The sequence below is a fragment of the Xenopus laevis genome, chromosome 8S (assembly GCF_017654675.1).
Source record: "Xenopus laevis strain J_2021 chromosome 8S, Xenopus_laevis_v10.1, whole genome shotgun sequence".
Classification (NCBI taxonomy): Eukaryota; Metazoa; Chordata; class Amphibia; order Anura; family Pipidae; genus Xenopus; species Xenopus laevis.
This window is the reverse complement of record NC_054386.1, coordinates 44,714,862-44,732,065: the sequence shown is the minus strand read 5'-3', so window position 1 is coordinate 44,732,065 and position 17,204 is coordinate 44,714,862. Positions and strand designations below refer to the sequence as shown.

Below are 17,204 nucleotides of genomic sequence, written 5' to 3'. Positions count from 1 at the left end.
AATTCTGATGGTAATTGTGCTGATTTCTGAGCATATATTGTGACCAATATATATATATATATATATATATATATATATATATATATATATATATATATATATATATATATATATATATATATATATATATATATATATATATATATATATATATATATATATATATATATATATAAAATAACAAAAAAGAGTCCGCACACACAGGTCTTATGTGAAGAAAAAAAGTGGTCGTTTATGACTTCCTGAGGACGGCTCATGTAGCTGAGCCGAAACGTTGAATAAACGACCACTTTTTTTCTTCACATAAGACCTGTGTGTGCGGACTCTTTTTTGTTATTTTATCGATACTGATGTTGCAGTTCCAGCACCTAGGCTTCGGTTTTGTGTTCTGGGTGCACCGACCAAACGTTGTCTATATACTGTATATATATATATATATATATATATATATATATATATATATATATATATATATATATATATATATATATATATATATATATATATATATATATATATATATATATATGTTCAGAATTATATAGGTACACTCCACAAACACACAAACAGAGTCTGTGACCTGGGTGCTAAGTGACAAATATTTAAAGCAAAAGGTAAAAACTGGCTCAGGGTTTGTATATGATGCAAAAAGGGAGAGTTTATTCGACGTCTCATCCTAAACCAGGACTTTTTGTTTGCTGTTCCTGATGAAGGTCCTGTTTTAGGACTGAAACTTGGAAAAACTCTCATATACAAACCTGAGTGTGTCCGTTTTTACCTTTTGCTTTATATAAATATATAGCTCCCCATATAAGATGGGGAGCTACTGGGGCATCTTTGGAGACCCTTTGGAGACCCTGCTAAAGGGCTGTGGTGTGCCTTGGGCTGGTACAGAATTCCAAAACATAATGTACAAACTTTCTAGCCAACTTAAGTTAATCTCTAGTTCTCCTTCAAGTTTATTTTCTCATCTTCTTGAACAAAAGTTGTGTTCTAATTATCAATTGGATTATCATTTACAAAATACAGACAGTGTGCTTGGCTGATATTTAGATAGGGGTGAGTGATGTTTAGACCTTCTTTGAAAGGCGAGACAAATCCTCTCCGATATGTGCAAGACGTGGGATGAGATGTGAAGTGTACATGTCACTAAGTGCTCCATGATCCCGACTTTCCTGACGTGTATGATTCAGAATCGTATACCAGCAATTAACAGGAGACAGCAGGTTCTGTTCTTTCCTAACAAGGGGGTAATAAGAGATACAAAGATAGAAAAGAAGAAAAACAAAACAAAATAAATTAAAAGAGGTTAAAAAAATACAATGGAAATTATGAGAAAGCTAAAGAAGTCAGAAGAGTCATACTATACATAGTAAGGGAATTGGTACACAGGGATAATTCAGAATGTTTTTTGGTGCACAACGGCTCAAAACTGCACCTTAAATTCATCTTAATAGTGATCCATGGGTATACTTGAGGGTCATACGATTAGTGCTAAAAAATGTGGCATGTAAAGTTTTTCCAAGTTACAGATGAACTGACCCACAAGTGCAGCCACAAAGGCACCCACAAATGTAGTTGGTTGCTAATTATATGAAAAGGGAGATCAGGGACTTTGAGGACTGTGTTCAGGTACAAAACACCCAGGTGACAACACCCCCGAAGCTAGGAATGACACTGTGTGCCAGTGCCTTTAGATGTACATGTACATCTAACATGGTGGAAATAATCAATGTTGCAGGTTGGCACAAATGAACCGTACATGGTTGAAAACCAGGAAGCCAGATAATAAATGTTTAAAAGATTACGTTCATGTTTATTTTCCATAGTTTCAATAAAATGGTTTTCAGCCATACATGTAATCATTTAACATTAAAGGGGTTGTTCACCTTCCAACACTTTTTTCAATTCTGATGATTTCAGATAGTTCACCAGAAATAAAGACTTTTTTTCAGTTACTTTCTGTTTTATATTTGCAACCATTTTTCTCATAATGAATCTTAATGGTTAATTTTTCACTTTCTGAAGCAGCTCTGCGTAGGACAGGGTAGCCTACCCTGTAAACTGTTTTCAAAAGATGCATTAAGGGGAAAATTTATCAAGGGTCGAATTGAAAATTAGAATATTCACTTTTTTTTTCGTCAAAACTCTCAAATTTGACTAGGGAGTTATCTAAATTCACATTTGAATTAGATTTTTTAGATTTATCATACTCTGGCCCTTAAGAATTCGAATTCGACTATTCTTCAACTAAAACCTGCTGAATTGCGATTTAAGTCAATGATAGAGGTCCAGGGAACAATTTGGAGATGTTTAGAAGTTGTTTTTGGAGAAAAAACTCAAATCGAGTTTGATCTAATATGATCCGAATTTGAGTTTTCTGGTTGTTTCAATTCGTCCGATTTTAAAAAAATCTATTTTAATAATACATTTTTATTGTTTGAATTTCGAATTTATGGAGCCAAAATGAATCAAAAGTAGAAACATTTAGGGGCCTTGATTCTAAAGATCATTCTTAATAAATAATGAAGCCCCTTCTTTATTTTTTTAAATAGTAAAAGGACTGTTCTGATATCAAAATCTGGTGTTTAAAATGGAAAGAATTCATAAATATGTAAAATATCAGTATGTTCCCCTTTTAAAATTTGACTATTGATATATTTCCTGTACATATAGAAGCTAAACTTGATATAATATACTTCTGTTTCCCCTTCTCATACATTCTGCCTATTTTTTTTAATTGTCGGCTTCTTACATATGCATTTATCAGGCAGTTAGAATACCCAATAGAAAATGGGTTGTGTCATTTTTGTTTGAAAGTTTCGAAGAGTTCCATTGTATGGTGAACCTCCTCAATGACTTAGTATCCTTATAATTTACAGTAAGCGCAGTTGAAGCACTAAAAGTTTACATGGGACCTTACCTTTCACTCAATTTAGTATTTTTAAGGGGGACTCCAAACCAAAATTTTATAAAGAAGCCCACATAACACAGAAAACCCTAATATACCCATCACAGTTACCTGTTTCTTCAAAAAGTATGAATAAATGCCTTTTTCTATGCTGAAATCCAGTCAGTCCTTCTCTTTCTGCATCTTTTGAAATTCTGGTAGGGAAGGAGGGACTAAACACTGATGTTACAAATTGTAACAATGTCTCAACAGCTTACAGACAGCATTATAAACTACATAACCCACAATGCATTGCGATGTGATGTTCCATTCCTTATTGAAATCACGTGTGCAGGGAATTGTGGGGTTTGGAGGATGCAGGCTGAGGACAGCTGCTGTTGATACAAAGTAACGGTAGTCAGCCAGCTCAGCAAAGTAGTCAGAAAGAACAGCAGGAGAGCAGGGGGCTAGGCTTAGGGAATTATTCCAAACCATTAAAAATAATGAAAAATCTGCATATTTTTAAATTTATGTATATTGCAAAGTTGTTTGAAATTATGTTTGCTTTTCAAAAAGCTTTTGTGGAGTTCCCCTTTCAAATAGAGGTTCTAGGGGGCAATAGTACTCAGAGATTGTAGCAAAAAGCCAGGAAACCAACCTTTTTAAATGTCCAAATTTGATACATTATTTTGATACATTTCTCAGCAGAATTTGTGACATTCCAGCCACTGTAAGAGCTGCTCTCATCCCCACTGATGAGAAGATGACAATTTTTGTACATTGATTTTGTCATTCAAAGAAAAACTTTTTTTAAGGTTTTTTTTTTATATACCTCAAAAATGTGATTCATTTACTGCAGAGCTGCAGAGCTGGAGCATGGGGAGCATGCAGAGCTGGAGCAAAAGTGATTACTACAAGTGACTGGATGTCTTACATAACAGAACAGAACACTACTTCCTGCTGTTCAGCTCTGCTACACTTCACGCCACTTCACCAGGTGTAACAATGGTACCACTGCGCTATATCACTAAAATGTGAAGTTGCATCTCATCATCCAAACACTGGCAAAGTTTCGCTAGTGTTAATTCGTCAGCACGAACATTTGCTAGCGATCTTTCACTAATGTTCGTTCGAGGATGTAGCTTCATCTTACCAGTTTGCCAGGTCTAAGGTGGCGAAGGAAACTTTGGTGAAAGAGGTATTGTTCTGTAAAATTTGCACTTTAATGAATTTGTGGAGTAACGATTGTTCACCTGAGCAAAAATTCGTCTGGCTATAGGCCGTGAAACTACGCTAGTGATGGTCTCTTTCGCTAGCGAATTGTCCATTATACCTGTTAAATTGCCGATGTCCCTGCAGGTGGGATATCTGACGAATTTTCGCTAGTGACGCGCACTTAAGGAGAGCTGCACCAGAAATAACTCCGTGCCTTATAGCACTCTGGCTCCTTAACGTGCATCTAGCAAGCTTACGCTTCCTTGTATAGCTTTTACCTATTTTAAGAGACTTTGGGGGAGTCACCTATTTACAAGAAAACATCTTATTTGTTGCAATAGGTTATCCCACCTGGGCAAACATATTACATATGGGGGTTAGTTTTCTTCCTTGCAGCTATGGAAAACATTGGAACAAAAAAAGCTGAAACACAAACCATGCCAACAAATATTCCCCTTTTTAAACAGAGATTGATTCATTCCATTTTACATGATAATCTGCCACATATTGACTTTAATTTTAGGAGATATAACACTATGGCAGCTCCTAAAACAGTAGCAAATCCAACCTGTAAAGCTATAGAGCTTTACAATAAGATAGTCTATATCAATACTTTTTTCGAAATATTTATTTAAGAAAATAAAGAAAGCTATAATAATAGAATTACAATTATTTACATTTAGCGGTTACCTGAAGATATGATGATCTTTGGAATTGCGGATTTTAGAAGAGAATCTGTCGCTCAGTTTCTCAAGACTGCGGGAGTACTCCAAATTAATTTCTGCCTTTCTGCGTAGAAATTCGCTCATGTCCTGCAGAAGCAGCTGGCGGAAATCTACTTGTGTGTCCAGGCATTTCACCTGGTCAGTCAGTTGAGCCCGGATTTCTATTAAAAACAGATATAAAGCCATCAAACATAAAACCATCAACAAAGCCAAAGTAACACCAGGAAATGAAAATACCATATATGCTGTCACCCATTACTTTAATTTAGCTTTGCAGAGATTTCAACCCAACATGATGACTACTAAATGTCTTAAAAGACAAGGAAGCCCTAAGAAAAACATGGGTGAATTGTATTAGAGCGGTCATGTATTAAAGTGCATTTTAAAGAAGCCAAACATACTTACCAAGTGTTTCAAAAATACACTATTCTCCCAAAAGCACAATACAATAATTGCCCATTTTTTCAACCCAATTTAACTATGTAACTATGCATTATTCCAAACCTATATCTACGTGACATCTGCCTATTGCCGTTGATACCAGAGACTGATGGGTGGATCATGCTGACCTGTAGGATGAGGTAGGCGGATAGCAACATGGCAGCCATAAGCCCAATTATTAGTGAATTTCTCCAGGATTGCTACAGTAAATAGTAAAGGGTTTGGTGCAAAATAAATATAGTGGCTAGAAAGAGGTTTGGCCCGGTTTTAGATTTGGGGGTTTCCTTGTCCTTTAAGTATCAATTAATACAGCATTCCAGATGGAACTTTGCTCAAACAAATAGTAAGATGGAAGCCAGACAGCTATGGCAGTTGCATTATTTTGTTTTGAAAAAACCGCCCCTGTTCAACTGAATGAACGTTTCAACCCTAGTCTATGATAAATGCCTGAAATGTTTAGATTTTCTCCAAAAAAAAGCCAAATCTTTTGTCTTTTAAACATTTGTTAAAGGAAAACTATTAGGGATGCACCGAATCCACTATTTTGTATTCCGCCGAACCCCCGAATCCATTGCTAAAGATTCGGCCAAAGGCCGAACCGAATCCAACCCCTAATTTGCATATGCAAATTAGGGGTGGGAAGGGGAAAACATTTTTTACTTCCTTGTTTTTTGACAAAAAGTCATGCAATTTCCCTCCCCGTCCCTAATTTGAATATGCAAATTAGGATTCGGATTCGGTTTGGCTGGGGAGAAGGATTAGGCCGAATCCGAATCCTGCTGAAAAAGGCCGAATCCTGGCCTAATCCCGAACCGAATCCTGGATTCGGTACATCCCTAAAAACTATACCTCTCAAACAATGTAGGTCTATATAGAAAATATATTGCATATAACAGCTCATATGTAAAATCCTGCTTCATGTAAATAAACCATTTTCATAATAGTATACTTTTTTAGTAGTATGTGCCATTGCGTAATCATAAATAGAAAACTGCCATTTTAAAAAATAAGGGCAGCCCCCTGGGATCCTATAATTCACAGTGCACACAAACATACCAAACAAACTATACTTGTTAGGTCACATGAACCAATTAACAGACAGAGTTCTGTATTTTGCTTCCTGTTACAGTTAGAATTGTAGTATTTCTGGTCAGGTAATTTCTGAGGCAGCACAAGACCATCACGAAATGGTGGTTCTAGTAAAAGGGCAATATTTACTTTATATATATTCCAGTTTGGTAAGATTTTTTAATATGACACTTAATTTGATAATTTGGTATAATCTGTTGTTTAAGTATTCATTTTGGGGGTATAGTTTTCCTTTAAATCAGGGTTTTTCTTATTGCATTCTCTAAAAGCATTACGATCCCATAGACGTAAGAAGTGTCTAAACTCACTAAGAAATTATGTGTTTGGATGCAAAGCCCAAATCCTATACTCAGAGAGAGTGGATTAGACCATAACAGCAAAGAACATGATGGTTCAGTAAAATAAAAAATCTAAGCTGATGCCTGTGTCCTTTACCGCACAAATGCATCAGGCTTTTTAAGGACATGAAATATTCAATAAACGTATACTTTTTTTTATTGTAGTGAACCAAAGTTGGAACTTTTTTGAGTGCCTGCTCTATCTTTGCTTTTATAATATTAATTCTTTGCATTTAGAGTTATGTAGCTGCCATATTGCCAGAACTTAGGCATTCTGTGTATAATAATTACGTTTTCCTGTAATCTGCTAATGTGGAGAGAAGGAATGTTGTGTGCATGCTTTAAGTTTTGCTCTAGCCTTTCTATGCCTATACATTAAAAACAAAAGGAAGATACAAACTATAACAATTAGGGTTTACTTGCTTTGAAGACTATAACAATCCTGTCCAGCGGTTGTTAATGTGTGCTGTTGTGTTATCCTAAGGCACAGATGACAGCCTCTTTCCCTCCCATGCAAAACTTCCCTGCAAGAGATGACATGCTTCTTAATGTGTAAAGAGAAATACTGTATCTGTATGCCAGCCTATGGGGTATAAGCAATGGGGGAGGGAGGCACAATGGCTTTAATTCAACAGCCACATAGCAACAAAAAGGGGTCTCTCTCAGAAATGCTGTAAGAACAGATTTAGTTTAGTAAACACATTTAGTGCAAGTTATTCTTTTCAAAAATAACATTTAATATAACATTTTCTTCTGTTTAAGAAATAGTAACTTTGTTATTGAGGCTAAAAATACAGTATTTGTGCATTATGAAGTACAGCATTTTCACTAAGACATTTTCTAGATGGGCTACTATATTTAATATTAATATATATTAATTAAAAAATCTTTTGCTCTTCTGGGCATGAATCCTGCCTGGTCAGAGTGAATCAACTATTCTACTGCCTTAGAGAGTCTGGTTGTTAGAATTTTGGCCAAGATTTTTGCCTCTGTGTTAATAAGTGGTATTAGACGATAGGAACTACACAATGTGGGGTCTCGACCTGCTTTGGGTATAACAATAATTAGTGCTTCAGCGAATGAAGGCGGTAGGGACCCACTGATTGGAGGGTTTCTAGAAGGTGTGGGGTCACCAGTTCATCTAGGGTTTTATACCAATCTGGTGGGAGCCCATTTAGGCTGGGGGTTTTGTTGGAGGGCAGGGTAGTATAGCTGTTTTTGCTTCCTCTTTTGTAATGGGCAGGGAAAGCCAGTCTCTTTCTGAAGAGGATAGCCTGGTTCAGTGTTAGACTGGGGGGCCCGGGGCCCACTGGTACTACTGTCCAGGGCCCCCTCCGGGGCTACTGTCCAGGGCCCCCTCCGACCCCCTGCCCCCTTACTGTGGTGCGCCGAGCACGCATGGCGCGACTGTGTGAAGGCGTCCCTCGGTGCTCCTGCGTGACGGCGTGCCTGTGTGAATGGCGCCATCTGCACATGCACGGTGCCTAAAATAACTTTTTTTTTGTAGAATGTGATCGGAAGAGGGGTCTGATGTAGTTGGGGCGTGGTGTAGGAGAGGATTGTGTCAGATGTGGCTAGAGCTAGGTCTATCCTCGAAAAGGTCTTGTGAGTCTGTGAGTGACATGAATATTGTTTTTCATAGGGATGTTTCCATTGCCATATATCTGTGAAACCCAGTGTGTCTGCCCAGTGTGTTAAGTTTGTGGGTCCCTTAAGAGTAAAGTGCAGCTTATCCCATGACCTGGTTCCAGCTTGTCCATGACCTGGTTCATATCCCCAAGGCCTAAGATATACTTTGGTGCACTTATTATTTCCAGTGAGGCCATGTTAAAGGTGGTGGTATATAAATATTGTGTAAGGATACCTGTGCGGCGGGGGTGCCATCCGCGGGGGCGCCCGCCGCACGGTCCCTAACGCCGGCGCCATGTTGGTTTAGGGCGCGCCTCTTAAAGGCGCAGGCACGCTGGCGTGCTTGCACCAGCGCGTTTTTGGCGCATAATTTGAATCCTATTTAAGGGCAATTCAATGTACAGACATTGCCCGTGATAGAACTAAGTTCTGGTGGTTTCCTGAGCCTTGTGCGTCTGTTTGTATTCTGATTGATCTGATTATCCGTGTTTTGACCCAGCCTGCTTCCTGACTACTCTCCAATCTGTATCCTGACCTTTGCCTGCCTACGACAACTCTTCTGCTTAACCCTTGGTTTGATCACACGGTTTGACCCTTTGCCGGTTTGACGATTCTGATATCCGCCTGCCTCGACCCAGCCTGTCTGACCATCCTTCTGCCTAATCCTTTGTACCCTGACCTTCGGCCCAAAAGACTTTGCTAACAGCCGTGCCCCTTTGCTAGCCAGAACATCTCGCCTTGTACCCCTTGTTAAGTCCAGGTGGCACCCAAGTAAGCTGAGGGCTCCTCCCGAAGCCCAACGGTGGTCCCACTACTGGTGAAGCCGAGCCGAGACCAGGGTGCTTGGCACTTGTTCTGGTATTCGGTGCCGGTCGTGACATATTGACAATGGTCACGGGTTGGTTGACAATGAGGCCAGCCAATATTATGTAACTCGGTTATCAGGGTGGTTAATTCAAAGAGGAGATTCTTTCTAATAAGGATGTATATTCCCCTGGAGTAGGTGGAGTAGGAGGAGTGAATGGCCCAGCCAACCCATGGTTTGTGTAAAGCTAGTGTCTTTTGGCCTACCTGGAGGAGGATAATTGAGGGTGGTTAATTCTTTAGATATTGGAAAAGTAAGCTTCTTTTAAATTTGGAATTGAGCTCCCTTATATTCCAATATATTACAGTGAGGGTGGCCATTTTGATTGTATTTTATGATTAGTGGTTAGAGGATATTGGTCTGAGTGAGCCACATCCTGCACCTTTGGAACACCATTCGTTTTGTAAAGCATGCAATAAACAATTACATAAGAAACATACATAAGACAACCCCATATTCCCTTTCCCTCCCTACCCACCCCCCAAACTTGGGGGGGTCTTAAACCCATTACAATAACCAAAAGGATTTGTGATGGTGTGTCGCCCAAAACAGAATACCTATATAGGTTATAACGTGAACATGTCCCAGGGGTTTGTTGCCTTGGCAACTAGGTAACAGCTGTATAGAGGATGTTAATCATGTAGCTGGTATGTTATCTCCTGGATGCGTCAGGGTGGACAAGTGGTTCCACGTCTTGAACTTAGGCCGTGGTCTGGTCCACCTAGTATACAGAGAGTGGGTCCCTTGTTCCCATGTCTTGAGAAGGGTGGTCCTTTATCCCTGTATCAAAGTATAAAACTGTAGTATTATGTATGGGGGAGTACCCCCACAAACAGTGTCAGTGCTGTCCATAAGACCAAGGTTGTGGGGGGGTACTCTCAGTGTAGGTAAGGAGCATGCTGGAGGGAGGGCCAAGCAGTGCACCCTGTAAATTGTTTGTAGCTCAATCTAGTGGTATGTGAATTATCAGGGTGTCTGGTGCAGGCCAGGGCTGGGAAAGACGGTTTACATAAAGTAAATATAGAAGGCGTATCAACCAGGCCATACAGTATACCTACTGCTAGCGAGGGCTGGCAGCTGGTGAACGTCGCTCTCTCTGAGGGGGTGTTGGTGTCCCCTTCTGTTGAGCCATTCATCTGTGTGTGTTGGTGATTCCTAAAACCGTGTAGTGTAGCTGTCTTGGATTCGCAATTTTGCTGGGTAGAGGACCCTGTAGGAGATGTTAGCCTCTCTAAGTCTCCTCTTTACCGAAGTGAAGGTTGCTCTTTTCTTTTGAATGGCAGGGGAGAAGTTAGGATATAGAGAGATTCTAGTGCCATTGTGTAGGATCGGGCCTTTGAGCCTTGCTGCCCTCAGGGCTGCATCCCTGTCTCAGAAGTTGAGTAGTTTAAGTAGTAATGGCTGTGGTGGGGCTCCTGGTGCGGGTGGCCTAGGGGGGAAGTCATTGGGCTCTTTCCACTACAAGCATTGGTGAGAATGTGTCTGCCCCCAATATGTAGTGATAAAGGCCTCTGGATGCTGACCTTCCACTCTCTCAGGGATTCCCACAATTCGAATGTTACACCTCCTTAGCCTGTTCTCAGATTTATCCATGAGCACTTGAATCTGCTGTTTCACTGTGGGCATGGAGTTGTGGAGTGGGTTGACTATGTCTTTGAGAGTTGCGACTCGATTTTCAACTTCAGTGGTACGGTCTCTCAGGTTCTGGAGATCTTGCTGTAGAAGGGATAGGTCAATTATGATCCCTTCCAGTTGTGAAGTGGTGGCTGCACTGCTTTCTTTAATGACTTCTAGCAGATCCATTGTGGGTTAACCAGGCTCTGGACCAAGTGAGGGACCAGGGGACTCTGACGCAGAGGATTGACAGGAGTTTTCATCCAGCAAAATTTGGCTGGGTGAGTGTGCATATTTTTCAAGGCAAGCTGCGGCCTCGGATCTTACTCGTTGTGAATGTTTACCCATGACTGCGTTCAGCAAGAGTAGTTAGTTTGTTGAATGGTGTGTGGAGCCGAGAAACTGCCCGGAGAGTCAATTTCTTTACAAAGCTTTTACATCATTCGTCTGGTGCTGTCTTCCAGACTTTCTTAGCTCATGGGTATAGTTCTAGTAGTGTATAGGGCTTGAATCTGTGCACTTGCCAGCATACACTGTACTCTGTAGAATCACCTTCCCCAGGTAGTATGGGGTTGGCACTGTGTGGGTTGGTAATCATGAACAGGAGGGTGATAATCACAGGATCCTGAGTGAGAGTCCAATCTCCTTGCTCACAGCTTGTCCCTTTGCCTGAAGTACTAGCTGTGGCTGCTGAGTTTGCTGTGGTGAGATTAACAGCTTGGGAATGGTGCCTGGCATGGGTTGGGAGTTTATTTGCTCTGCTGCTGCCCAGTTATTACAGGTGCTTTTCTTTTTTTGTCGGGGAAATGGCTTGCAGATCAATGTGCTTCTGATATCTGGCACCCCCAGGCCCAGCAAACACTCACCCCAATCATTGGCTTCTTTGTTATCTGTTTCCCATTTTTGCTGGGTATATTCTCTGGGCGCGGCCCTACACAAGTCCGCGGCTTATCGTGCTGCTAGTCCGCACTTCGTTTGGGGCTTCTGGAGGGGCTTCTTTAGAATGATTTTCCATGATTTTAACAGCTCTACACACTGTCTCTGTTTGATTAGGATAGCAGCTGCCATATTAGCTTGGTGTTATTTCACTTCCTGAGTGAGTCTCTCACTGCTCGCTCATAGCTCTGAGCTCAGATTACAGCAGGGAGGGGAGGAGGGAGGTAGAGAGGAGCAAATTGAGCATGCTCAAGCCCAAACCCTGGAGGTTTAAGCTGAAAACAAGAAAGCTGATACAGAAGCCCATGTGTACACAATAGAAGGAAAGAAATGTGGTTCTTTTGACAAAGGACTCAGAGTAGCTTTACTTTGAAGGTTTACTACTATAATCATATAGACCTTTTTGCTTAAGCTTCCTTAGTTATAACCTTTCCTTTTCCTTTAAGCACCAAGGACATCCTTCATGCTATTACTGATTATAAAATAATATTGAAATTTAGTGGGGATCAAAATGCATTGGGTTTGCAGTGCCTTATTGCAGAGATAATCCAGAGATAATCCATTCCTTGAGGCAAATTTACAAACTGGTGAAAATTCGCCAGCGACGGCTTTGCAGCCATTGCAACACTTCGCCAGTCAAAAATTCACTCAGACAACGCTGATTTACTGAAATTGAAATTTTCGCTGGGGACGCTGGGGAATTTTCACTAGCGTTACTTCAGCAATGCAAGCAAATCAAACTTAATGCAGCGCCCACCCATGCATATAAATATATTACATACAAGAAATGCATATATGACCACCCTTGAATTTATATTGAATTGGATAGGGTTGTAATATATTGGAAGGACAATAGCAGTCCAATGCACGTGCATCTCCTGCGGGGGACACATCAAAGATCAACCACAGAGCAGTGCAGGTAAGAACAGAACATCCGTGTGGGGTGTGTTTCATCAGCTGAGTCAAACTAAACACAGCATGAGAGGAACTTAAAAGTTGAGGCACTCATTTGCCCCATTCAGGAATGTAACGCCGCATTTTTGCTGGGATGCTAAAGCTATTGTGCATTATTGTGTAACTATGTGACCACCCTTCATACAGTAAAATTGCACCATCTCTGGGTTACAAAATAGACCAGGAATGAACGATTCTATAAGGTTCCTCTGGAATTTTTGAAATAAAAATGTGTGTGCCAAATTTGTAAAACATGCACAGAAATTAACAGCATAAAATGAGTTACTTAATTCTTAAAACAAATTTATTCATGTACTGCAAAGACGACAATCCGGTATAATTAATTGGGTATGTCTTAGCCACTCCCTATTCTGCCTAAAGCATGCCTGCTTTTCCCCCATACATGCCTCTCGGGCCTTGCTAAATCAGAATATTTAGGGTGAGTTTCAATGCTTTTCAGTGGCGGGTGAAAATATTACCAGGAGGTGACTGGGCTAGTACTGCAGGTGACAGGGTCAAAGTGGGCAAATCAGGATGACCCCTAAAATGTATGGTTAATTGAACAGGGAACTGGTCAATGGTATGTCTTAGCCACTCCCTATTCTGCTCAAAGCATGCCTGCTGTGCCCCCATACATGCCACAATCCTACTCAGGCCTTGCCCCACACTGAGCTTCCTGCTCTGCCTCTTTCAGAATATTTAAAGTAAGTTTCAATGCTTTTCAGTGGTGGTTGAAAATATTGCCAGCAGGTGACTGGGCTAGTACTGCAGACGACAGGTGTAAAGGTGGCAAATCAGGGTGATTCCTAAAATGTATGGTTAATTGAACAGGGAAGAGGTCCAATGGTCCTTTTGGAGATAGGGAGTTATTTCCCCATCTAAGGCAAATTGGAGAAAAAAAATAGCTTTACTAAGCTTCACTTTTTTTTTACCTTGCTCTGGATTATATAGAGGTTAAGCATTTTTGTTTGGTCAAAAGGTTGAAGTGATTGATGTCTTTTTTCAGGCTCATCTACTATGTAAATATATATTGATTCCTTTAAGTATGCAGTAAGTGTTGAACAATAAAATATGTTATGTCTTCCTCCATTACTAGTCATTAGCTAAATTACAATAAACACTGCCATCAGTTCACTAGCAGAAGACTTAGCCATCAGACTGAATACCAAACTGACCTCAGAGCTAATAGGGGTCATCTCTAGGGAAGACAGAAAGCATCAATTTCACCATATACTCTACACTACTTAAATGCAGTGATCTCCAATACTAGGAGCTGCACTATATCCCACCTACCTCCCCTTTTAAGCACTTCAACATCAGTAAGCTTGTTAGAAAACAGCTCAGCGTGCAGTCCCGGATTTCTATTAAAATGTCCCCAGTTTCTTTGTTCTCCTGCACAGATGCCAGAAAAAGATACAAAGTTTCTGAAATTTAAAGGAAAACTATACCCCCAAAATGAATACTTAAGCAACAGATAGTTTATATCAAATTGAATGACATATTAAAGAATCTTACCAAACTGGAATATATATTTACATAAATATTGCCCTTTTACATCTCTTGCCTTGAACCACCATTTCGTGACTCTATCTGTGCTGCCTCAGAGATCACCTGACCAGAAATACTACAACACTAACTGTAACAGGAAGAAGTGAGGAAGCAAAAGGCAGAACTCTGTCTGTTAATTGGCTCATGTGACCTTACATGTGGTTTGTATGTGTGCACAGTGAATCTTACGATCTCAGGGGGCGGCCCTTATTTTTTAAAATGGCAATTTTCTATTTATGATTACCCAATGGCACATACTACTAAAAAAGTACATTATTATGATAATGGTTCATTTACATGAAGCAGGGTTTTACACATGAGCTGTTTTACTCAGTATCTTTTAATAGAGACCTACATTGTTTGGGGGGTATAGTTTTCCTTTAAGAGGCTTTTGGCAGAGAGCCCAGAATATTCAGCACTTCCATCTATATACAATTGCAATGAATAAGCTAAACAAATTTCTTGGATGAACTAACAATCACAGAGCAACTTCACCTTCTTTAGCAGAACTGAAATAACACGAAAATGTGCTTAAACTTTCCATAACCTTCCAAACAATGGTAGTATGGGCACGTTATATAGGGGGTGTGGCCACAAAGTGGGCATGAATAAAACATTTTTGCCACCCTACGCACAGCAGATATTTTTGTCCCTCTTTCCATTTCCCTAATGTTGGGAGGTATGCACTTGGTCAGTATTCAGAATAAGTTGTGTGTGTACTTTTACTTTGTTCTTTAAGAAAATTAATTAAATTTCCATCCAAAGGAATTGTTCAGCGTGAAAATAAAAACTGGGTAAATAGGCTGTGCAAAATAAAAATATTTTTGATATAGTTAGCTAGCTGGAGTGACTGGATTTGTAACATAATAGCCAGAACACTACTTCCTGCTTTTCAGCTCTCTTGGTTTCCACTGGTTACCAGTCAATAACCAATCAGTGACTTGAGGGGAGGCCACATGGGTCATAACTGTTGCTTTTGAATCTGAGCTGCATGGTAAGGATCAATTGCAAGCTCACTGAACAGTTATGTCCCCCCACTTCAAGTCACTGACTAAAAGCAAGTAGTGTTCTGTTCTGTTCTGTTGGACATCCAGTCACTGCAGCCTTTATACATTACATTTTTGGCAAACTAACTATATTAGAAACATTTTTTATTTTGCACAGCCTCTATTTGCCCAGTTTTTATTTTTACACTGAACTGTTCCTTTAATCAGCCAGTGCTTAATAAAACAAATTTAGATGCAGAGAAACTCTACTATATGACTAATGTGAAGGCTGTATTGGCATTAGCTGAACAGATTCATATTGACAGCCCACTCACACCATATTGCAGGACCCCAAAAATAAGAGGGACTGTTGGTGTAAGGACAGTAATCTACCAGCATCACTCACAATCACATGACTCATTGTGAGTCTAGATAAGAACAGTTATGGGAGAAACTAAAATTAATCTGAATAGAGGATGTGAGAGTATATTTCATAAACTGGCAATTTCCTGAGAAAAAAAACTGCAAGTGCACCCATAAAGTGCCAGAGAGTTCAGGTCTATACTATTTACTGTACTTTGAAACCCACACTATCCCCCGGGCCCTCAGCTGCAAAGCCCCCTCTCAACCAACCAGTCACCCCATCCCAGCCGCAATGACAAAAACCCCCGAGCATGTGCCAGCTTGCGGGTTTGGCAGTGCAGGGAGCAGGGAGCAAGTGAGAAAATATAGGGCAGTAACATAACTACCCTCTTCTGGACCCAGGTGCATGATTTATAGCAAGAACCTCCCCTAACCCCAGTTTCCCCATGTATGCAGTTTTGATTCTTGCAAGCCTCCAGCCATCAATCACATGCATTTGCGGTACAGGATTTAAAACATGTATGATAGAAAATGTGAGTGGCAACCTGCATAAAGTGCAATGCTAAAGCAAAAATAATTAATTAAAAAATGGTGGAGAAATGAATTAATTCTATAACTTAAAAATGTTGAAGGTCTCATATATCAACACTGGGCAAATTTACACCTGGGCAGTATCCCATAGCAACCTTTAAATACTTATGTTATTAGCTTTTGCATGATTTAATGCCCAGGTACAAATTTTGCCCAGTGTTGATAAATGCTCCCTTTAAAAAAGACACGTCCAGGGAGTTCAACCTTAACCTGCCTAACTGCTAGCTGATCCAGAGGAAGCCAACAAATCCATTCGAAGCCTCTTCAATTTGCGCCAGAGGGGGAAAATTCCTTCCTGACTCCAATTTGGCCAACAGATCCTGGATCAACTTTGAACAATGAGTAATACTACAGAAACAAACTAATAAAAAGCAAAGACATTGAAAAAAGTATATAAGGAAGCTTAACGCTTTCCATATGGGGTCCGGGTGCTCATGCTCCAAACCCTCAGCAAGGGGAGAAAATACATACAATACCGGAAAATAGAGCTGGCACTACTCCGGTACCCCAAAAATATGATCAAATTAAGTAGAATCCAGGAGTCTTAAAATATTGGTAAAGTAGTACAAAAAAGTTTTATTGCATCTTGTATAAAAAATAAAAGCCTGACGCGTTTTGTGTCCACACAGGACACTTAATCATAGGCTAACCAAATGATAAGCCTATGATTAAGTGTCCTGTGTGGACACGAAACACGTCAGGTTTTTATTTTTATACAAGATGCAATAAAACTTTTTTGTACTACTTTACCAATATTTTGAGACTCCTGGATTCTACTTAATTTGATCATATTTTTGGGGTACCGGAGTAGTGCCAGCTCTATTTTCCGGTATTGTAATACTACAGAAACCCTATATTTTATCACTTGCTAAAAAGCCATTCAACCCTTTCTTGAAGCTATCTAATGTATCTGCCAGTACAGGATCAGATTGGGCCAGCGCTACATTGGGAAAAAACTATGGGCCCCACCGCGACAGACCGCTATTGTCGCTGCCCCTGACAGTCCTCCCAGTCCCCATT

General features: G+C 40.0%; 1 protein-coding gene across 4 annotated transcripts in view; it reads right to left on the bottom strand.

Annotated features, from left to right (window-relative positions):
• Nucleotides 1-17,204, bottom strand: part of arhgap4.S (Rho GTPase activating protein 4 S homeolog) — an 87,872-nt gene that overhangs the window by 44,647 nt on the left and 26,021 nt on the right. For all 4 annotated transcript variants that reach the window (XM_041575218.1, XM_041575217.1, XM_041575220.1 and 1 more), the window contains exons 2-3: nucleotides 4,796-4,991; nucleotides 1,077-1,239 (exon numbers count right to left, since the gene is read on the bottom strand). In XM_041575218.1, coding sequence (XP_041431152.1) covers nucleotides 1,077-1,239; nucleotides 4,796-4,991 — 359 coding nt within the window. The remainder of the gene's footprint in view (nucleotides 1-1,076; nucleotides 1,240-4,795; nucleotides 4,992-17,204) is intronic.